This window comes from Bos taurus, chromosome 11, assembly GCF_002263795.3.
Source record: "Bos taurus isolate L1 Dominette 01449 registration number 42190680 breed Hereford chromosome 11, ARS-UCD2.0, whole genome shotgun sequence".
Lineage (NCBI taxonomy): Eukaryota > Metazoa > Chordata > Mammalia > Artiodactyla > Bovidae > Bos > Bos taurus.
Window position 1 is genome coordinate 47,350,199 of NC_037338.1, and position 22,991 is coordinate 47,373,189.

The window sequence follows — 22,991 nt, forward strand, 5'->3', positions numbered from 1 at the left end:
GTATCAAGTTTTCTCAACTAAGACCTAGTGCCCAGTCTGTGTAAAAACTATGTACCATCCAGACCAAAATAGTCTTGGAGAAAAATAAAGCACTCCTAACAGCAGGTTTCCTAACAATGTGTGAACCAATTATTTTTAAAGACCACCTTCAGAGAGGAAAAGAAGGAATTCAGAAGGAAAAGAAAACCTCTTCAAAGCTCAGTCCTGATGATTGACTTTGAGCTTAAAACTTGATTTAGCAGGAATTCTGACGCCTCTAGGTTTGGTAGCTATAATCCAAGAGTCAAAACAGAGGGCAAGGCGAGTGACATGACCGTCTAAGGATTGTGCAAAGTCAGCACTGGGGGATTAGGGCTCTCAACACAAACACCTTTACAGCAGGATGGATTCAGAGTCCCATCTAGAATCATCGCTGAGTTGATCACGGCCTTTCTGTTGCCATCTGTGAAGCTTTCTGGATGTTCACTGCTCGTTGGACACACTGAAGATTACACACTGGGAGAACACAGGAAAGTCGGGTGACCCATTTTACTGCTTGTCAGCTTCCACGACTGAGGGTCTGACTAGCATAAAACTTGGGGATAATCTGTGACTTTTGTTCAGCTGTGTTAGTCTCCATTAATAAAGAAAATCGATGTCTTGTTTGACAAAAGTTCTATGAAATAAAGCTGCCATCAAGCTCTCTCAGAAATAAAGAAAATATTTATCTACTCTTGGGCTCAAGATTTGAGTGAATCCCACCCCTTATCAAAGATCCAATGTAAATTAAGTGAGCAAAACTGATTCCTATTTTACTGTAAAACGGACACAAATTATATAACAAAGACAAAGAGCCAAAATGGCACCATACTGTTTTATTTCAACCTTCAAACAATATAAAGAGGTACAACTTCTGATGCCAAACCATGCCAAGTAACAACAAAGGAACGAAAAAAATATTAACAACAAAAAGACAGTCATTGAAAGGTGCTTCACAGCAGTGCTTTGGCAGTTCTGGCAAGTATTTCTGTCCAATGGCTTCAAAACAAAAGGGTCTGAATGAACCCATGACCTCAGCTGAAGAACTCCCACACCCTCCCTGGGTAGTTTACACATTCTGAGTCATCACACACCACACCCTATACTCGCCAGACTTATATTTTTATAGTTCACCTCTTAGAACACAGAACTACAGATTGTGCGTAATTGCAACAAAAACTAAAAAACAAAACAGTGTGGTAGAAAAGTAAACGAACTCCTATGTTTCCAGTAAGGCATCAGGGAAATCGCTGCTGGCTGTGCCCTTCATTTCACCAGTTTGAAGAAACGTTTGACTTATATTTCTCAGCAAACCCAATATTCAGAAGCTTAACCAGCAGGCTCAAGTTAAAAGTTTAAAAGACAGTCCTTTTTTTTTTTTTTTTTTGGTAAATGTTTCTTATAAAACATGAAATCAAGTTCCACTTTATTAAAAAAAAACAACTGAGCATTTTTAATAGTAAAAATATATATATGTTTATATCTCTCTTTTTAAAAAGACATTTAATAACAATACTTCAGAAGACTGGATTTAACCCTCACCCTGCCAAGCTGTCCACCTGGCACAGATACATTAAGGCAAAGGCTCAGAGAGGCATGGCCACCTTGGCGGTGGGCTGGGGACGCAAGAGGAACACACTCTGCTCCTGCAGGGCCCATTCAGAACGGCTTCTCCCTCATGTTCACCGAGCCGTCCTGCATCCCGAAGTAGACTCTCTCGGCCATGTTGATGAACAGCCCCGTGTCCACCACACCTGTGGGACGAAGGGCAGAAGGAAGTGTTAAGTTTGAGCCTCCCAAGGTAGGAAGAAAACCAGGATCACGGGGTCCGTAGGAGTGACCACCTTCAACAGCACCAGACAAATGATACATCTAAAGATGCACCTCATGCATGGTGATGAAAACACATCCTGGTTATTTTTATTCCTTCTTGCAGTCTCTCCCTCTCTGGGATCCTGGATTTCTCTCTGTACTCAAATGTGCAAGCTCTTTCCTGCCTCAGGGCCTTCCCTCACACTGTTGCCTTTATCTGGACCAGTCATCTTCTCAGAGAGGCCCTCCATCATGACTCTAAGTGCTCCCATTCCCAGTGATCCTCAATCACACTATCAGCCTTAGAAGCTTTTCCCACAAAGGGCTGAAAGATACTTGCAATGCATATACTACGTCAAGATGAAAACTCTCCAGATCAGTAAGACAACAGACAATCTAGTGGAAAAATGGGCAAAAGACTTAAGAGATACTTCACAAAAGAGGTTCTCCAAAACAGCCAATAAACATAGAAAACGGTGCTCAAACTGGTCAGTAGGGAACGTAGGGACTTCCCCAGCAGCCCAATGGTTAAGACTCTGCTCTGCCAATGCAGGGACGTGGGTCCTGTCCCTAGTCGGGGAACTAAAGGTCTCACACGCTGCAAGGTGCAGCAAAAAAACTGAAAAAAAAAAAAAAAGAATAAAATAAAGGATACATTTAAAAAAAAAAAAAAAAGAGAATGCAAATCAAGACACCACTACACACTCAACAGGATGAGTATAATGAAATTTGACTGGAATGTAAAGACACTCCCACACATTGACTATAGGAGTAAACTGGCAAAAAACCATGCTGGAAAATCTTTCTCGGTATATCTTCTAAAGCTGAACATATTCATACCTGATGATCCAGCAACTCTACTCCTCAGTATATATCAGGTATATATATATATGATCCTCACAAGATATGTAAGAGAATGTTCCCAACAGCTAAAAACTAGAAACACCCAAATGCCCATAAGAGTAGAATGGATATACAGACGTTTTTTCACACACAAAAATGATGGTATACTATTCAGTAGTGCAAATTAACTACAACTGTCAGCAACCTTTACTGAAAATATTTCATATACACACATACTACAGTGAGATAATACTGTTCATCTACTCATGGACCCAGTGTGTGGGGAAGCACACTGGCATGCACTTCAGGCAGAAGGTAAACTAACGCCATTGTGGAAGGCAATTCTGCACTATCTGGCAAAACCAGATACACTTATTCTTTCAGCTGGTAATCCCCTTCTAAAAAAGGACTGGAAATGAATATCTGCTCATGCGGATCTGCCTAAATAAATTTCGTGAGCGTCACAAGATGGAATGCCATATTACTAAGAAAAAAAAAAAGAATGAGGAAGTTCTTTTGTGATCCATTATATAATAACCTTCAAAGGGGCGAAAAAACAGGAAAATAGGAAGACAGAAAAAACAGGAAGCAAAACATGTGCCAAATATGCTGTCAACTGTGTAAACAAAGAGATGGGGGTGGGGGAGCTGACTTGTGTTTATGTAAAATCAACTCAAGAAGGCCACACACACACAAGGACACACAACTCTGGAAGCACTGGCTGTCTTCAGATGGGGAAAGTGGAGGGATGGAAGACAGAGACTTTTCACTGCTGATTCTTAAAATTTTGAAGTATGTAAATTCAAAAGGACAAAAAAATTTTCAAAGACAGCCCCCCCCATACATAAATAAAATCATCTACCGGCACTGCACCAACACGACAGGGGCCTCCCAAAGACATGCCCAGTGGCCACTCAAGACCCAGGCTTCTCAAAAATTCTACTGAGTCAAAAAGTTCCTTAGAGTTTTTCCATAACATTTCAAGGAAAAATCTGAACAAACTTTTAGGCTAACCCAATGTAACATAAGGTGACAGCTTCCACCTGATTCACGAGAAAGCCAAACTGAGTTCAGAAAAGACTTCAACGATTTAAGAGTAGAGGTGCAGGGCAGCTGTCAAAGGTCTGATCTCAAGAGCCACCTCTCTTCAGGTTATTAGGACGCTGGGAGTGACTAACCCATTCCTACACCCATCCCCAGATTAGTGGAAAGGGGAGAGGTGGTCTGCTCTGAACAAGGGGGAAAGAACCCCGCTGGCTTTGGCCCTTCTCTGCTCCGGGTGTAGCAGTGGAACACCCAAGGGTGTGGGAGCCAGGGGCCAGTTCTGCTGCCCTCTAGGTGTCCCCACACAAATGGACGTGCATGGGACACAGGCAGGGTGACAGAGATAGACAGGGAAGCTTTCCCTTCCCTCCTCCCTTGACTCAGTCCAGCATCATGTATTACAACAGACCAAAGAGGAGGAGAAAAAGAGAATGAGAGAACAAACCACATGGATGACCCTGGAGGCACTGTGCTAAATAATTCACCATCTAGCTTCTCTGTTTACACTGTCTTCACTTAAGCTCCTAATGAAGCTCTGAACTTCTCTAGGATGTAGCTTCTGCTGACTGAGGTGGAGACCAAAAGATGGGAGAAATCTGCTCACAAAGGACATCTCAGTGTCTCAATTAGCCTCGAAAAGTCTGAGCAGGTGCACCAGAGCCCCCTAGTGGGCACTGCAAGTAATCCTCCCACAGAGGAACAGCGCCCTCACTGGTGGGGGCTCCCTGTATTTGCATTATCACTAGGGCTAATTCTTCCAGATTATCAACATCGACCAGGCAGAAGAACTCCCTATAACACACAGCACAGCACCTCGCCCACGGGAGGAATCTAACAAAGCCTGGGCTAACTGAGTCATTCTTCTCCAGAGAACAGGCCAGAATCAAAGAGGTGGCAGCCAAGCTCTTTGCAGAGAAGGTGGGTTTATTTCAAGGCAAGCCCCCTGACACTCCATCGGCCCCATGCCTGCCCCAATTGAAACGGGTTGTGAAACGCCAACTAACAAAGCTGCTAGGTGAACAGTAACTGTTTTCAGGAGGAAAAGGCAAAGGTGTGAAGTTAGAAATTCCAAACATGTTATAAAACAAATTCTTCCCACCCAAGTCTCAAAGCCACAGCCACTGTGCCTCCCATGGCCAGAGGCAGGGGACAGCTATGAAGAGCCTGGGTGTCTACACTCAAGAATATATGTTACCTGGGATCATTTTGATGGCTATGTTCACTTCACTCCATTTGTGGACCCGGTCAAACTTCCAGTCCAGGATAAAGTTCCCATTATCCGTTACCACAGGACCCTAGAAGATAATTGTCCAGTGATGAGGTGATATAGATTCAGGCAGGCAGAGGGGACAGGAGAGTGGAGGTGATAACCAAGGACAAGTATCTTAAGCAACCCACTCCAACCAGTACTCCACCTCATGCTTTCTATTACTAGAAGGCAGTGCTATGAAGCAGTAATGAGCAGGAGTCCTGAAGCCACTGAGGCAGCTATCTCACAGGGGCCATTTTCCTCTGTGAGCTTCAGATTCCTCTATGGCAAGAAAGGGATAATGAAACCTACCTCCTTCGGCAGCTTATGCGTAAACCACATGGGTAAGCATTTACCACAGTGAGGGCACAGTGATGCTTAGCCATCATTAGAGTGAAAAACTACAGCAAGAGAACAGACAACCAACAAGGCTCAATGCTCCCAGAGCTTCACACTGAGAACCATCAGTGAGGCAACGTACAATATTCCCCCACATCAGGCAGACCCAACAAAAAGATGGAGCAGTGAGGGGTCCTGGGATCACAGGGGCTAGGGGTAGTTTTAGTTAATTAACCCAGAATTACACAGCAGCTGTGGGCACTAGAAAGCATATAAGACCACAAATGTTGCCAGAATACAAAGACTGCTCTGCAAAATGGAGGAGTGGGAGCCCAGTAAGAACACCCAAAGGCAAGATGCTGGGGCTCTTGTGTGGTGGAACCCCAGCTCTGAGAGAGAACCCTGACAATCTCCTCTTGAATCCTCAGCTACTCACGGAGCCAGAGTCAGAGCTTGGTATAACAACTATGATTAAGACTGTGATTTTTAAAAAGTCACAAAACACCAGGAAGAAAATACATTAAAATAAAATAAAAGTTCATCAGGGAAGAGTTACAGGTAAGTTGCTTTCTCTCCTGTATGTTTCAAACTTTTTATATATAGTTCTGTCTGCAACTATAGTTAGTTTTAGAATTATTACTACTGCTTGTTTAATTAAGTGTAAGAAAAAAAGTTCTGTTCAACCCACTTTAGAAGCTGAAGTGAAGCGTTTGGACTAAGTATCTGGAGTGCATTCCTGGGGAGGAGCTTACATCCCCCAAGGAACTCGACTTCATTTAAACACAGGATGAGAAAAGAGGAAAAAGAAAATTATACCACAAAACCTGAATAACTCTCTGTCCCAGGAGGGACTCCCCAAACCCATTTTTAGCAGCTGTTAGAGAGATCCAGGTACAAAGATCAGATCACCTGAGGAGCATCAGATTCCAAGGGACAGAAAATGTGCCCATTTGTACAGGGTACAGTGTGTTAAAGTATAGTCTTGTCTACATGAGTTTGAATATGGAAACTGATAAAGCCAGTGCTCTGCAAATAAGCCAATAGGCTAATTAAAAATAAACGGAGAGAACTTCCATGGTGGCACAGTGGATTAAGAATCTTCCTGCCAACGCAGGGGACAAGGGTTCTATCCCTGGTCTGAAAAGACTCCACATGCCACAGGGCAACTAAGCCCATGTGGCACAACCACTGAGCCTGCACGCCGCAACTACTGAAGCCCACACACTTAGAGCCTGTGCTCTGCAACAAGAGAAGTCACCACGATGAGAAGCCCACACTTCTAGAGTAGCCCTGACGCCAAAACCAGAGAAAGCCCTTGAGCAGCAATGAAGACACAGTGCAGCCAATAAATAATCAACAGAAGCCACCTGCCCAGTCTGGGTAAAGACCTAACGGGAGGAGGAGGACAGGCCCCGAGAGCCTGGAACACCTTCCAGAAACCTTCCAGCCACTCACTGCCTTGTTGACGGCCATGCGAAGTTCAATCACGCCCCCAAACTTCTGGGTCACAGTTCGGCTCACTGGGACATAGGCCATAGGGATGACCTCAATGGGGATGCCCTTGTGCCACTGATCCCCGAGGTTCTTTGAATCTTTCCTAGAAAGAAAGAGTCAGAAATACAACAGATATCAATAAGCTCAGCGGTACAGACATGCCAAATTCAGGCATGGAGTTACTAACGAGGTGAGAGGGCAGGGCCAAGTGTCCAGGGCTTCAAACGGACTGGCTATGCTTTACTGTAATTAAATATGACAAAAATGTTAAAACCTGGATATGACTGGCTTGTGGTTAAACAGGTGTGAGGAACATAATCATTTATGCTCTTCCTACAGCTGTAATATTTTTTTTTAATTAACATGCTCAGCACAAGTGCCTTCTAGTAGACTCTGAGAGCCTGGTCAAAGGCTGTCCACAACACAAATCACATGTGACAGAGGGGAAGTAGGGGTGCTGGGTGACTGCCCAGGGGCAGGCCTGACCTGCTTCCTCCGCAGGGAGCGAATAGGGTGAATGAGTGATCAATAAGGACATGCTCTATTAACGAGTGTGACATCAGTTTCCTCCTTCCAGCAGACACAAGAAATGGCAGTATCTTCTTTCAGCACCAAAGCAGAACATAATTGTCCAAGGCACTCTCCTGAGTCACAGGAAGGAGAAGTGCTCCTCCCTCCAGCTCTGTTTTCTCCTCCCTAAAATGAGGGCTGGCGTCTGAGGCACCTCCTCAGTGGACAGTTCAGAAACACTGAACATCGTACCTGAAATCGGCAATCACGATGAAGCGACTGGCATTGCCGGCCACAATCTTCTCCTGGGTCAGGCAGCCTCTGGGGAACGGGGAAGAAGCAAAGGAAAAAACACGGGGCTAAGTAAGACAAAATCTGAATTTGGGAACTAAAGTCAGATAAAGGAAACCAAAATCCATTCAGTTCTGACACTCAGAAATTTAATTTTTAATTCTTAAAGGAACAGCCCCCCTAACTCTATCACACTGCAACAGACTAAATTGCGTCTCCCCGCCCTCTGCCCCCTAAAATTCATCTGGTGAAGGCCTAACCCCTAATGTGACTGTATGTGAAAGATGAGGTCTCTAAGGAAGTAACTGTGGTTCAATGAGGTTACTGAAGTGGGGCTCTGCTCTGATTAGGATGGGTATCCTTCTAAGATGATACCAAAAAGCTCTTACTCTCTCTCCTGCCACCACAGGAGGCTACACTGAGAAGGCAGCCATCTGCAAGCCCAGGGCTTCAGAACTGTGACAAACAAATTTTTCCCTTGAAGTCACCACATCTAAGATTTTTGTTATGGCACGTGGGCTAAAGACCTGCTACTTCCAGTAAATGGACTGTGGCAACAGGAGTCTGTGTCTGGGAGAAAGGGCTCCCAGTGGGGCCACAGGCATAACCCAACTAAGATGCATCTGCATCTGCCAGAGAGCACGGTGCCTGGGGGAGGTCATGTGACTGTGGCATGAAGGGGAGGAGTAAGGACAAGCTTTGAACAACCTGCCCTCTCTGCCATTTGACAGCCAGAGTTATGAAGCAGAGATAGCACAGTGAGACTTTAAGCATGTTTTGTGTCACTCCAGGGTCTGGTTGATTATAAGAACGAGGAGACAGGGACTTCACCTTCTTCAACTCACCACTTCCTAACTCCCCAAAATTAACACTCAAGAAACACCCAATAAATGTTTTCCAAAGGAATAAATACACACATCACTCCCTGCTCAGAGCCCACCAACCTAGTAATCTAGTCCCAGTAATGTGTTCGCTTTAGGCTGTGCAATTTTTTTTTTTTTTTGGCTGTACAATTTTTAAAGTTGGAATCAGCAGAAGGCAGCAGACAGAGAACCCATTAAGATGAATCACTTCATTGACCAGGCTCAGGTCCCTGTCACCAGACTGCTACTAACAACCACAAATGCCCAGCTGGCTCTACAGTCTTATGCCATCAACATCCGAGAAGAAAGACAAACTCGTGTGTATCACAGAGGCACTGTACTTATCCTGCATTCCACTTGGCTTTGCTAAGGATTAACTGGCAGATACTTGGCAAAAAAAGGCCCCACAACTCACCCACCACCCTTGATGAGGTTGAGGTCAGCGTCGACTTCATCAGCACCATCGATGGCAAGATCGATCTGCATTGAAGAAAGATACAAAAACCACTGAGACCCTCGTGAGGGAAGGCTCTGTGCTAAGCATGAACCTGCAACAGCTCATCAGATCCCAGCTGCCCTATTAGCCAAGCACAGTTATTATTCCTATTTAACCAGTTAGGAAACTAAGACTCTCAGTGGTTAAGTTATTCCACTAGGGTCATGAGGAAACATATATAGACCACATCTGGGTGCAGCTCTCATCCACCACTTTATTCTTCCTCTACTCTTTGATGGGCTTCTCTTTGGACAAGCTGGAATTACTGAGCATGCAATCTCAGTGTGAGTAACTTCACTTCCAAGTACAGAAAGAGATATATAGTATATCTGTGGGATTAAAATTTCCTTGGAAGCAGGCAATAACGGAAAAAAGTCTGAGAAGCACTGATTTAGAAATGTCTGAACTAATATGGCAAAAACACGGGTATGCTGACACACATCTGATGTGATTTAGAATTGGAAAATTTCTGAGATCCTGCCCCCATGATCCCACTAAAGCACCTGTCTGGGCTTGCCCACTGCCTTTAACAGGAAGTTCCATTGCCAGCCCAAAAGAAATGAAGGAGGAGAATAGGTTCATTCATGTTTCAAAATGTGAAATCAAGGAAGAGATATATTGATACTTCTCATCACTCCTGGTACTCTGCATGGACCATATGGGAGCCTCAGGAATGGTTTTTCTAAAAACATCAGTATAAAGAAGAAAATGGCAACCCACTCCAGTATTCTTGCCTGGAAAATCCCATAGACAGAGGAGCCTGGTGGGTTACAGTCTGTGGGGCCACAAAGAGTTGGACAGGACTGAGCAACTGAGCACACATAAAACCTCAGGGTGCAAATTCAGTTCAAGCTGCAAGTCAGAAGTTGCCTGATACGGAGGTACCAAAACTTTAGTGGGGCAACCTCACTTCTGCCTTTTTACAAGGATGAAGTGACAGCCCACAATGCTCCCCCCTACCCTGCACTGACCCCAGCTGCACCACAGCCAGCTCCCTGGGGACTGGAGGGAGGCAATCTTTTCTGCGTAGGTCCCATGTCCACCTTCAACCCAAAGTATTCTATCACTTGGTCCTAGACACCCAAGCCACTCTGGGCACTGTCCGCATATGCCCACATGCTAGCCTGGAGCTGCTCCCAGGGTTCCCATCCTTGCTGGAATGTTCTCTCCTGCCCTTGCCACCTAGCATCACAGCTCTGCTCAAATTTTCACCTCTTCCCACAAAACCCCTCTAAGCAGCAGCACTCTAGAGCTGGAGGCACCTGAATTCATCCTCAGGCTCCCACTTAAAAGAAGCAAGGCCTCAGGCAAACACCTTGCCTTCTCCGTGCCTTTCTCACATTTGTAAAATGGGATGGTAATAGTCCCCACCTTCCGAACTACAGGAGCTTAAATACAGGTGACCCTGAACAACAGGGTCAGGTTCAAACCGTGCAGGTCCACTTAGAGGCAGATTGTGTCCACCACATATGCACTGCAGTACTACGTGATCCATGGTTGGCTAAACACACAGATGCAGAACCACGAATACAGAAGGCCAACTATGGCACTCAAGCATCTGTGGATTCTGGTTTTCACAGTGGGTCCTGGAACCAAGCCCCTCAGACACTGAGGGATGACTGTGGTTTAATACTGACCAGCACTTAGTAGAATAACCATACACAGTGAGTTACAGTGTACAGTGAGGGCTCGGGAAATGCCAGCTGTGAGGATGCTCCACACTCTCCTCAACGTCAGTCTCTGGATTGCTTGTGTGTTCAATCATCTTAATCATAAAACTTCTGTTTTCAAAAGCCCATGCTTGCCTCAGACAATTGCTTCTTATCTCCATTTAGCGGTAAACTCCAAGGGCCAGCCTGCTCATATTACATGTCTGTGTGAGGGCTGCAGGAAGTCCTGGGTCTCTGAGCCCCCTCAGTTAAACCACAGGGAATGTCCTGGAAATTAAGAACCTCCCCACTTGTGACCTCAGCCAGGATTAATATCTAAAGTCCCAGGAGAAGAGGTAGTATGGCTGACTGACTTTCTTCCTAGACTTGATCAGATATCCTGAGCCCACGAACAAGTGACAGTCATGAAAAAGGAGGCAGAAAAACCCAGCAGCCTCTCTTACCTCTGGGTGTCGGTCCAGGTCACTGAGAGTTAAGCCATACTGCAGGATGAGTTGACGGGCCTGTGGAGAACAGGAAAAAGCACCTGTAATCATCTCTGACCGAGGGTGAGGGTTCTCAGAAGCCACTTGGATCTAAGGGTCAGACACTCAGTACCACCAAAGTGAAGTGAAGTTGCTCAGTCGTGTCCAACTCTTTGCAACCCTGTGGACTGTAGCCTACCAGACTCCTCCGTCCATGGGATTCTCCAGGTAAGAATACCGGAGTGGGTTGTCATTTCCTTCTCCAGGGGATCTTCCCGACCCAGGGATTGAACCCAGGTCTCCCGCATTGCAGGCAGATGCTTTAACCTCTGAGCTACCCTCCCAAATCCAACCTGAACCACCAAGAGATAGGGATCCAGCCCCGAGAATGGCAAAAGTTGGCCCATTCCAGGAACTGGAAGAAGGCAAACAGCACCTACTGAACACTCTGCTCCAGCACTAGACAGAGTCCCTCCTCTGTGACCTGTTACTTAAAATGATGTCATGGCCTCCAAAGCCTCTGGTAATACACTACAGTTGTTGCTGTTTTACTCTCTGAGTTGTGTGTGACTCTGTGTGACTTCCCTGGTGGCTCAGACGGTAAAGTGTCTGTCTACAATGCAGGAGACCCAGGTTCGATCCCTGGGTGGGGAAGATCTCCTGGAGAAGGAAATGGCAACCCACTCCAGTATTCTTGCCCAGAAAATCCCGTGGACGGAGCAGCCTGGTAGGTTACAGACCATGGGGTTGGACGGAGCAGCCTGGTAGGTTACAGACCATGGGGTCAAAAAGAGTCGGACACGACTGAGCTTTCACTTTCTTTCTTTCTGTGTGACTCCATGTACTATAGCCCACCAGATTCCTCTGACCATGAGATGGATTCTCCAGGCAAGAATACTGGAGTGGGTTACCATCTCCTTCTCTAGGGGATCTTCCTGACCCAGGGATCAAACTGAGTCTCCTGAATTAGCAGCCAGTCTTTAATGCTGAGCCACCAGGGAAGCCCAATACAGTACAGTAAGTAGCCCTCATCTGTGGTTTCAGTTACCTATGGGCAACCTCAACCCAAAAATTTTACATGTAACATTCCAGAAATCACAAGTTTTAAACTGCACACCACTTTGAGTATAGCACGATGAGATCTCTGCTACATACTCCATCTGGTCCAGGATGTGAATCATCCTTTTCTTCAGCACACCCCACCTGTTAGTCACTTAACAGCCATCTCAGCTATCAGCCTGATGTCACAGTATCACAGTGCTTGTGTTCAACCAACCCTTACTGCACTTCATACTGGCATTCCTCGGTTTACTGTGCTTCGCTTTATTGTGCTTTGTTACCAGCTGAAGGCTGTGGCCACCCGGCCTCCAGGGAGCGTAAGGGTGCAATTTCTCCAACAGCATTTGCTCACTTTGTGTGTCACACTTCGGTAGTTCTCACGGTATTTCAAACTTTTTCATTATCATTATTATGTTTGTTACGGTAGCCTGTGACCAGTGAGCTTTCACGTTACTACTGTAACTGCTTTGGCGTTTTTTCAGCAATATTTTTAAACTAAGGTATGTCCATTGCTTTTTTAGACATAATGCTATTGCACACTTACTAGAATATAATGGAGTGTAGACATAACTTCTATATGCACTGGGAAATTCAAGTAGCTCACTCTGTATCATATTATATTACAGTGGAATGGAACCAAACCTGGACTATCTCCAAGGTAAAGCTCCAAAGCACAATAGTGATGCTGGCAATTCAGATACACCAAAGACAAGCCATAAAATGCTTTCTTAAGCGCAACAGTCAAAGTTGTTAACTTAGTAAGGAAAGGAAAAAAATTACACGCTAAAGCTGCTAAGATCTAAAACTGTAAGAACAAATCTTCCATCCATGAAACTGTAAAGAAGGAAAAAGAAATCTGTGCCAGTCTCACTGTTGCAACCCAAACTGCAAAAGTTATGACAACAGTGAGTAAATGCCTAGTTAAGATGGAAAAGGAAGTAAATTTTACAATAGTGTATTTTGAGAGAGAAACCATGATCACATAACTTTTATCAGTGTCTTGTTACAATTGTCCTATTACTAGTTGTTGTTCTCTCTTACCATGCCTAATTTACCAACTGAATGTCATCACAGGTATCTATGTATATGAAAAAATATAGTATACATCACATTCAGTTGTATCCGCTGTTTCAGGCAGCCACTGGGGGTCTAGGAATGTATTCTCCATGGATGAGGGGGCAGGGGAAGGGGGGAGATTACCATTACTTTTTAAAACTTCCTAAGCTAAGACTTTGGGCTCCTAAATCACTGCAGATGGTGACTGCAGCCATGAATATAAAAAGACGCTTGCACCTTGGAAGAAAAGCTATGACAAACCTAGATAGCATATTAAAAAGCACAGACATCACCTTGCCGACAAAGATCCGTCTAGTCAAAGTTATGGTTTTTCCAGTAGTCATGTATGGATTTGAGAGTTGAACCATAAACAAAGCTGAGCACCAAAGAATTGATGCTTTTGAACTGTGGTGTTGGAGAAGACTCCTGAGAGTCCCTTGGACTGCAAGGAAATCAAATCAGTCAATCCTAAAGGAAATCAGGCCTGAGTATTCATTGAAAGGACTGATGCTGATGGTCCAATACTTTGGCCACCTGATGTGAAGAACTGACTCACTAGAAAAGACCCTGATGCTGGGAAAGATTGAATTTGACTCCTGGATTTTTATTTGATCCTATGAATGATTACTGCTTAATTTTTTAAGTACTGTGGAGATGTTTAAAAGTCCCCCTACTTTTCACAGAGACATAATGAAATACATACAATGAAATCATACTATGTCTGGGATTCCCTTCAAAATAACACAGGCAGAGGAGAAGGGGACAAGAGAGGATAAGATGGTTGGATGGCATCACTGACTCGATGGACATGAGTTTGAGCAAGCTCCAGGAGTTTGTGATGGACAGGGAAGCCTGGCGTGCTGCATTCCATGGGGTCACAAAGAGTAGGACACAACTGAGCAACTGAACTGAACTGAAACTAAGAGCCAAATCTATAAAACATAAGAAAAATTTTTTTAATAACGTAAAAAAAAATGACAGAAGATCACTATAAATTGATACACAGTGATAATTTCCAGGCCACACTGTTGAATAAAAATAAGCAAGAGAATACCCACACTTAGAAGAGGATGTAAAGGCAGGACACCAGAATGGCTGCTAGTGAGGAACACGGCAAACTGAGAGAACAGACTGGGAAAAATCAGGATGTTTGTGGCCAAGTCAGCACCACTGACTATATGCTTTCAATATATGGAGCAACCAAAGCATGGAAACCTTTTTACCAAAAGCCATGTCTAGAAAATATCTTCTACCTAAAGTCAAAACCACCTGAGATTAAGAATGAGAAGGTCTTGGTTCTAATCTTAAATAAACCAGTCACATGACCCCTATCAAGTTTTCTCACCTATAAAAAGATGAGGATAGATAATGACCAATGTCAATCTTCAAATCCTAAGACTCTAACAATAAAACACAAACACCCTGGACTTTGAAATGTATGGGTCCTATCTGGATCCTGATTCAAACAAACTGTAGAAAAATATTTTTAAAGGATAAGACAATAGGGGAAATTAGAATCCTGGATTTTTACTTCATCCTATGAAAGATTACTGCTTAATTTTTTAAGTATTGTGGAGATGTTTTAAAGACTCCCTATTTTTCAGAGAGACATAATGAAATACATACAATGAAATCATACTATGTCTGGGATTCATTTCAAAATAACACAGGCAGAGGAGAATAGGATACAGATGAAACAAAACTGGCCATCAATTGATCACTGTGGAAACTGGGCAATGGGTACACAGAAGTTCATTGCATTATTCAGTATCCTTTTTGAAGTTTGAAATTTTCCATAATAAAAAGGTAAAATAAAATGCTGAGTGAATCAAGTTCAAAAGAAAAAAACTCATGATTTTGAAAGAGAAATACATAATGAAGGGAGGAAACAAGAAACAAGGTATTGCTGGTTCATTTCTCAGTTCCTAGGTTTCTCCCAACATGATATTGGAGAAACGATACTGATCACAGACCCTTAGGCTATAAAAACATTTGGAAGATGAGCCCCAAAGCCCCCGCGCACTGTGGTACTCATGCCTTTGGGGAATCCCTGCCCACGACGTCCTGAGGTTGTCCTGTGTTACCAACCGCACACAGCAGACGTGATGGCAAGCCCCAGCTGAGATTAGTTTACAAAGAAGAAAGGGCATGCTCCCTCAAGATTCTGACCCCTTCCTCCACTCACCCTCTCTCACACACACGCTAGGAAAACCTGCTGCCAAGCCCTGAAGACACTGAGAGCCCTGGGGACAAGGCCCACTTCACAGCCTGTGAAGAAGTAAGGCCACAACATCCACTTGACAGAGCATGGAAGCAGATCCTTCAAGCAGAGCTGAGATGCCTGCAGCCCTGTCCAACATTCGGCTGCAAGCTCATCAGACTCAAGGCCAGAAACACCCAGCTCAACCATTCCAGATTCCTGACCCCTGGAAACTATGAGCTTACAAATATTTGTTGTTCTAAGCTGCCAAGTTTCGGGGTAATTTGTTCCAGTGACAGATATTTAATACAGATGGAATATCTAATACAGATGCTGGAATAATGATATGAACTGAATGTAGCTCAGTGTGATATTCTATCACAAATAAAACCGTGTTATATATACTACTGGTGCTCAGTTCCTCAGTTGTGTCCAACTCTTTCAACCCTATAGACTGCAGCCTGCCAGGCTCCTCTGTCCATGTCCATTTTTCAGGCAAGGATACTGGGCTGGGTTGCCATTTCCTCCTCCAGGGGATCTTCTCAACCCAGGGATCGAACCTGTGTCTCCTGCATCTCCTGCACTGGCAGGAGGATTCTTTACCACTGAGCCACCTGGGAAGCCCATTATATATACTATGACCCCTGTTAACTGTATACTTTGGGTTGGCCAAAAAGTTCATTCAGGTTCTTCCATAAAATGTTACATTTGATGTAAACCTGAACAAACTTTTTGGCCAATCCACTAGTTAGAAACAATACTAAACTACATTCAAATGTATTACATGAAAACTGATGGAAGGAAACAATTCTATCATGATTCCTATGGGGGAAAGAAATCTGTATAAAATATATCATTTTCATTTAACACGAAGTTTAAAAACTGCCTGCACCACTTGCCAGTGTTATTGTTTCATGAGGATGTTCTGTTTGTCCACCTAGATGGTAATCAGAGTATGTGAGAGTACATTTTATATACACTTTCACCAGCAGTTAGGATTAGCTGAGCCAATAGTTGAGTGAGTAACTATTGTGAGTTCATTCAAAAAGGAGTTACCCAGTACAAACTCCTGCTTTAAGAAAAAAAAAATGATGAGACTTCCCTGGTGGTTCTGTGGCTAGGACTCCATGCCCCCAATGCAGGGGACCCAGGGTTCGACCCCTGGTTGAGGAACTAGATCCCACATGCCTCTTCACCACTGCCACCAGCTGCCTGAGTCAATGCCTGTCCAGAGTCTGCATGTGAAAGGAGCCCAGTAGGTAAGTTCTGCCTGTCTTACGTGGCTGGGAGGCCAACTGCTTTCCATTTAAACAGTCTGAATCCCCAGTCACAACGTGAAGGGCCCTGTACAATGACCTCAAGGATCCCACTCAGGAGGGACCCTTCAGGCCTGCTTCCATCAGCAGGTCCTCCAGCACTCTCTTCTCCCCATATCTGACTGGATTCCCCCACAAGGCCTCTGTGCACAACCCTGCACATGGAGAGAAGCATCACCATGAGTGGCACAAACTCCTTCCTCCCTGGGTGTAATGCATTATACTGTGCTCCCCCAAAAAAAGATTTATTGGGGCTTCCCTAGTGGCTCAGTGGTAAAGAATCCACCTGCCAAAGCAGGAGACACAGGTCCAATTCCTGGACGAGGAAATCCCACACACTGTGGAGCAACTAAGCCCATCTTCCTCAACTATGCAGCCTGTGCTCTAGAGCCTCTAAAGCTTCACAGCCTCTAAAGGAATCAATATCTAGCCTCCAGAACCTAGAGACAATGAATTTCTGTTTTTTAAGCTGCTCAATCTGTGGTTCCCTGTCATGGCAACCCTGAGAAACCAATGCAGTGAATTCAACACCACAGCCCTACTGTGGGAACATGGACCCATGGCTGGCTCAGCCACAGGTGCTCAACTGAGATTAGTATCTGTTGACACCATATACTCCAGGCTCACATGCTGAGGGGCTCCTGAGAGTGTAATGAAACAACTCCTGTCTGTCTCTTCCAGCTCTTAAAAGTGCAGGGAGCAGGAAAGCTAATGATTAGTTTATACTTCTGGAAAAAAAGACAGGAAGAAAAATTCCTTTATCATAAATTTCTGCCTTCTCAATGCAGTTTCACAGCTGGTGCCTGCAATGCCTCATGTGATCAAGGACAGTGGCATGTGGCAGGCGAGCATTCCTGTTTTTCATCAGTTTTACAATAAAACCTGAAAACTCTGCATCTTCCCTTCTATCACCTTACAGAGGGAGATTAAAGGCCATTGTGAATAAACGCTGTTTTTGCTTAGACCAGATCTAGCTTTTAAATACTATGTTTATTTTCCTCTCACCAAATCTTTTAACTTTGAAGGGAAAATCTACAAAAATCCTTTAAGTCCCTAGGGGTTTACTTGTTTAAAAGATAGAGCATAAAATATTTTGGCTTCCTTTTAGTCATTTCAGGAGACTACAGCTGGCTAAATGTAACACAAAATAAGTTTGAATTTGAGGGAGAGAAAAAAACAAACCTCTGAACAAGTTTATTTTTTAAAGTCCTATGAACTGTGAATGACTCTTCCAACCGATCAACTGGAACTGGCCATCATTTTCCAGTCTTGCTATTAATTACCATGATAACACAAAGGTGTGCTGGGAGGATGCTATCTGAAAAACACAGATCAAACTTCCTTCCAATTAAAGAAATTTAATTGAAACTTCTTGAATGTGAACACCTGTATTTAGCTCAGCTCTTTCCCCAAACCTCTCTACATTTATGATAAAGGAATTTTTCTTAACGGCATAAACCAAAAAGAGGAGAAAACAGCAACCAGTTTTCAAAAGTTAGACCACTGATGAACAATCAGATCAGATCAGATCAGTTGCTCAGTCGTGTCTGACTCTTTGCGACCCCATGAATTGCAGCAAGCCAGGCCTCCCTGTCCATCACCAACTCCCAGAGTTCACTCAGACTCACGTCCATCGAGTCGGTGATGCCATCCAGCCATCTCATCCTCTGTAGTCCCCTTCTCCTCTTGCCCCCAATCCCTCCCAGCATCAGAGTCTTTTCCAATGAGTGAACTCTTCGCATGAGGTGGCCAAAGTATTGGAGTCTCAGCTTTAGCATCACTCCTTCCAAAGAAATCCCAGGGCTGATCTCCTTCAGAATGGACTGGTTGGATCTCCTTGCAGTCCAAGGGACTCTCAAGAGGGACTCTCAAGAGTCTTCTCCAACACCACAGTTCAAAAGCATCAATTCTTTGGCGCTCAGCCTTCTTCACAGTCCAACTCTCACATCCATACATGACCACAGGAAAAACCATAGCCTTGACTAGACGAACCTTTGTTGGCAAGGTAATGTCTCTGCTTTTGAATATGCTATCTAGGTTGGTCATAACTTTCCTTCCAAGGAGTAAGCGTCTTTTAATTTCATGGCTGCAGTCACCATCTGCAGTGATTTTGGAGCCCAGAAAAATAAAGTCTGCCACTGTTTCCCCATCTATTTGCCATGAAGTGATGGGACCAGATGCCATGATCTTCGTTTTCTGAATGTTGAGCTTTAAGCCAACTTTTTCACTCTCCACTTTCACTTTCATCAAGAGGCTTTTTAGCTCCTCTTCACTTTCTGCCATAAGGGTGGTGTCATCTGCATATCTGAGGTTATTGATATTTCTCCCGGCAATCTTGATTCCAGCTTGTGTTTCTTCCAGTCCAGCATTTCTCATGATGTACTCTGCATATAAGTTAAATGAACAAGATGACAATATACAGCCTTGACGTACTCCTTTTCCTATTTGGAACCAGTCTGTTGCTCCATGTCCAGTTCTAACTGTTAGTTCCTGACCTGCATACAAATTTCTCAAGAGGCAGATCAGGTGGTCTGGTATTCCCATCTCTTTCAGAATTTTCCACAGTTTATTGTGATCCACACAGTCAAAGGCTTTGGAGTAGTCAATAAAGCAGAAATAGATGTTTTTCTGGAACTCTCTTGCTTTTTCCATGATCCAGCAGATGTTGGCAATTTGATCTCTGGTTCCTCGGCCTTTTCTAAAACCAGCTTGAACATCAGGAAGTTCACGGTTCACATATTGCTGAAGCCTGGCTTGGAGGATTTTGAGCATTACTTTACTAGCGTGTGAGATGAGTGCAATTGTGCGGTAGTTTGAGCATTCTTTGGCATTGCCTTTCTTTGGGATTAGAATGAAAACTGACCTTTTCCAGTCCTGTGCCCACTGCTGAGTTTTCCAAATTTGCTGGCATATTGAGTGCAGCACTTTCACAGCATCATCTTTCAGGATTTGGAATCATTCAACTGGAATTCTATCACCTCCACTAGCTTTGTTCATAGTGATGCTTTCTAAGACCCACTTGACTTCACATTCCAGGATGTCTGGCTCTAGGTCAGTGATCACACCATCGTGATTATCTGGGTCATGAAGATCTTTTTTGTACAGTTCTTCTGTGTATTCTTGCCAGATCTCTTCTTAATATCTTCTGCTTCTGTTAGGTCCATACTATTTCTGTCCTTTATCGAGCCCATCTTTGCATGAAATGTTCCTTTGGTATCTCTAATTTTCTTGAAGAGATCCCTAGTCTTTCCCATTCTGTTGTTTTCCTCTATTTCTTTGCATTGATCACTGAGGAAGGCTTTCTTATCTCTTCTTGCTATTCTTTGGAACTCTGCATTCAAATGTTTATATCTTTCCTTTTCTCCTTTGCTTTTCACTTCTCTTCTTTTCACAGCTATTTGTAAGGCCTCCCCAGACAGCCATTTTGCTTTTTTGCATTTCTTTTCCATGGGGATGGTCTTAATCCCTGTCTCCTGTTCAATGTCACAAACCTCATTCCATAGTTCATCAGGCACTCTGTCTATCAGATCTAGGCCCTTAAATCTATTTCTCACTTCCACTGTATAATCATAAGGGATTTGATTTAGGTCATACCTGAATGAACAATGGTAAGTGGCAAAAATGAGGGAGAGAAATCCTAAACCTGTACTGGAGAAAGCTAAGAAGCAACCCCCAAAAGGTTCCAGGAACTCAGCGACACTGTGAACTTCAGATGCAACAATGGAAGTCATAAGGGAAAGCTGGTTGAAAGGCTATTTGAGAACCTGTTATAGCTTCTCATCTTTCTCCACTTCTTCCAAAGTAGCATGTTTATTCCCTGGAGAAGGTCAAAACAGCAGGCTCGGGACTGGGCTGCCAGGCAGAGCTGAAGATGGGGTTCTCCATCAGTGAGCTTTTGCTGTGGAGTAGCTACCCCAAGAGTAAGAGGCTTAAAAGAGCAAATAGTTATTAATTCTCATGATTCCATGGACAGACTGAAAAGTCTCTAGTATGACCTCACTCACTTGCCTCTTACCCTCCAGGGGAGTTAGCTGAGGCCTGTTCACAAGGCAACAAGAAAGGTTTCAGGAGCAAAAAGGCCAATCCCCCAAAGCAAAAGCACTTTTCAACCCACTGATGACACATTCCATTGGCAAAACAAGTAATATGATCAAGCCCAGAGTCAAAAACACACTACAAAACGTAGCAGGTACTTATTTTCCATCTAGCACAAGAACAACACTGAAAATGGGAGAAATCAGAAACAGGTTTATGTCTTGAATAATGACAGATGTCTTCTCACCCTCCTCTCCTATTTGGTTCCCAGGACATGGCAGCTATGCATACCCCTTCTAAAAGGGCACTGGGCAGTCTGCACTAGGAAACCTGACCAGTCAAAGGAAAGAAAAATGATCTGACTCCAGAAGTTCCCCCCAAGATAAGGGCTTGGCAGACAAGCCGAGAGCAAGGGCTAGCCTCACCCTGAGGGCTGCTTTCCAATCAGCTTCTTAGTCTGCTAGTGTTCAAAACAAGCAGCCAGCTGAAGAACACCAGAATTAAGAAGTGCCAGAATTAAAAAAAGAAAAGACCAAGCACTCTAACAATATTTGTCTGTGTTGGTTGTGATTTGACCATATCAGTCAAAACTCAGAATTACATGCTAAAATAGAGTAATTTTTTTTTTTTTTTGACTGTACCACATGGCATGCGAGATCTGAGTTCCCCAACCAGGGATCAAACTCATGCTTCCTGAAGTAATAAGTGTGGATTCTTAATCTTAACCACTGGACAATCAGGGAAGTACCAGAAAAAGAGTAAATTGTACTGTCTGTAAATTATACTTCCAACAAACTGTAAACAACAACAACAACAAAATTCTGAGGAAAGATAAGAGGGAGAAGAGATCTTAGAACAAAAACAAAAGCATTAATATCCTCAGGGAGCTTAGAGAAGAAACTGGAAAAATTGAACCCATAAAACAAACAAACAAAAACTACTCAGAGAACAACAAAAAGAGTTCTTACATGAAATTAAACATATGAAACTAAAGAAAGCTCAATAGAAAAGTTAGAAAAAGCTCAATAAAAGGTTAGACAAAAGGACAAAACAGGCCATGAGCACCAAGGACTTAACAAGGGTCCCAAAAGAAAGATCAGAGAAAACAGAAAAGAAAATCAAAGGAATAATAGGGAAAAAGAAAAATCCCCCAAATTGAAGATGGTCAATTTGTAGAATGACATGTCCCAGCAAGTGCCCAGCACAGTGGACAAAAATAAACCCACACCAAAGTGAAATTTCAAAACAGTGGAGATAAAGATAATATAAGGGTGTTAAGAGTTCAGAGAGAATGAAAAATAGACTTCATACAAAGGATCAAGAATCAATGGCACCAAGCTCCTCAATAGCAAATTGAAAGCCAGCAGACAGAACCAAGAACTAAGAAATGATTTAGCATAGATTTCTATACCCAAATACCTGAGTCCCAGAGAGGCTAGAATAAAGACATTTTCAGACATCCAAAGTGCCGACAAGTTTGCACCCCGTGCACTTGGGTAGCTATCTGAAGCAGCAGTCCCCAACACTTTTGGCACCAGGATGGGGGCACCAGGATGGGTTTCATGGAAGATGATTTTCCCACAGGGGTGGAAAGGTGGTTTGGGGATGATTCAAGCTCATTACATTTACTGCGCATTTTGATTACAATGTGGGTAAACCTCAGTGGCTCAGAGGTTAAAGCGTCTGCCCGCAATGCAGTTTGATACCTGGGTCGGGAAGATCCCCTGGAGAAGGAAATGGCAACTCACTCCAGTATTCTTGCCTGGAGAATGCCATGGACGGAGAAGCCTGGTGAGCTACAGTCCACGGGGTCTCAAAGAGTCAGACACGAATGAGCAACTTAACTTTCACTTTCTAACTTTTGATTACAACGTGATATATAATGAAATAATTATACAACCCACCATTATGCCGCCACTGATCTGACAGGAGGCAGAGCTCAGGTGTAATGAAAGCAATGAGGAGTGGCTATAGAAATGAAGCTTCCCCAGTTTCTAACTGGCCACAGACAGGAACCAGTCCATGGCCCAGGTGTTGGGGACCCCTGATATGAAACACGTGTTTCACTAAAGTTGAAGGAAACAAACTAAAGGATATGGGGGAGTAGTGAGGAGGAACAAGACCAAGGGACTGGATGATCCAAAATGAGACAGAACAGGTAAGTTCCTGAGCAGGAAGGGAGACACCTCCAAAGCCACAGCAAGGTACAGCTGCTAGCAACCAGAGACCCAG

General features: G+C 43.8%; 1 protein-coding gene and 1 non-coding gene across 2 annotated transcripts in view; one reads left to right on the forward strand and one right to left on the reverse strand.

Moving 5' to 3' along the window:
* Positions 1-1,389: 1,389 nt before the first annotated feature.
* RPIA (ribose 5-phosphate isomerase A) overlaps positions 1,390-22,991 on the reverse strand; it is a 34,577-nt gene continuing 12,975 nt past the window's right edge. The window contains exons 4-9 of the mRNA NM_001035433.2: positions 11,073-11,132; positions 8,879-8,943; positions 7,562-7,630; positions 6,761-6,902; positions 4,913-5,012; positions 1,390-1,772 (exon numbers count right to left, since the gene is read on the reverse strand). Of these exons, the coding sequence (NP_001030510.2) occupies positions 1,678-1,772; positions 4,913-5,012; positions 6,761-6,902; positions 7,562-7,630; positions 8,879-8,943; positions 11,073-11,132 (531 nt within the window). The 3' untranslated portion in view covers positions 1,390-1,677. The remainder of the gene's footprint in view (positions 1,773-4,912; positions 5,013-6,760; positions 6,903-7,561; positions 7,631-8,878; positions 8,944-11,072; positions 11,133-22,991) is intronic.
* TRNAC-ACA (transfer RNA cysteine (anticodon ACA)) lies at positions 11,676-11,747 on the forward strand. The gene has a single exon. It is a non-coding gene; the product is annotated as a tRNA-Cys (tRNA).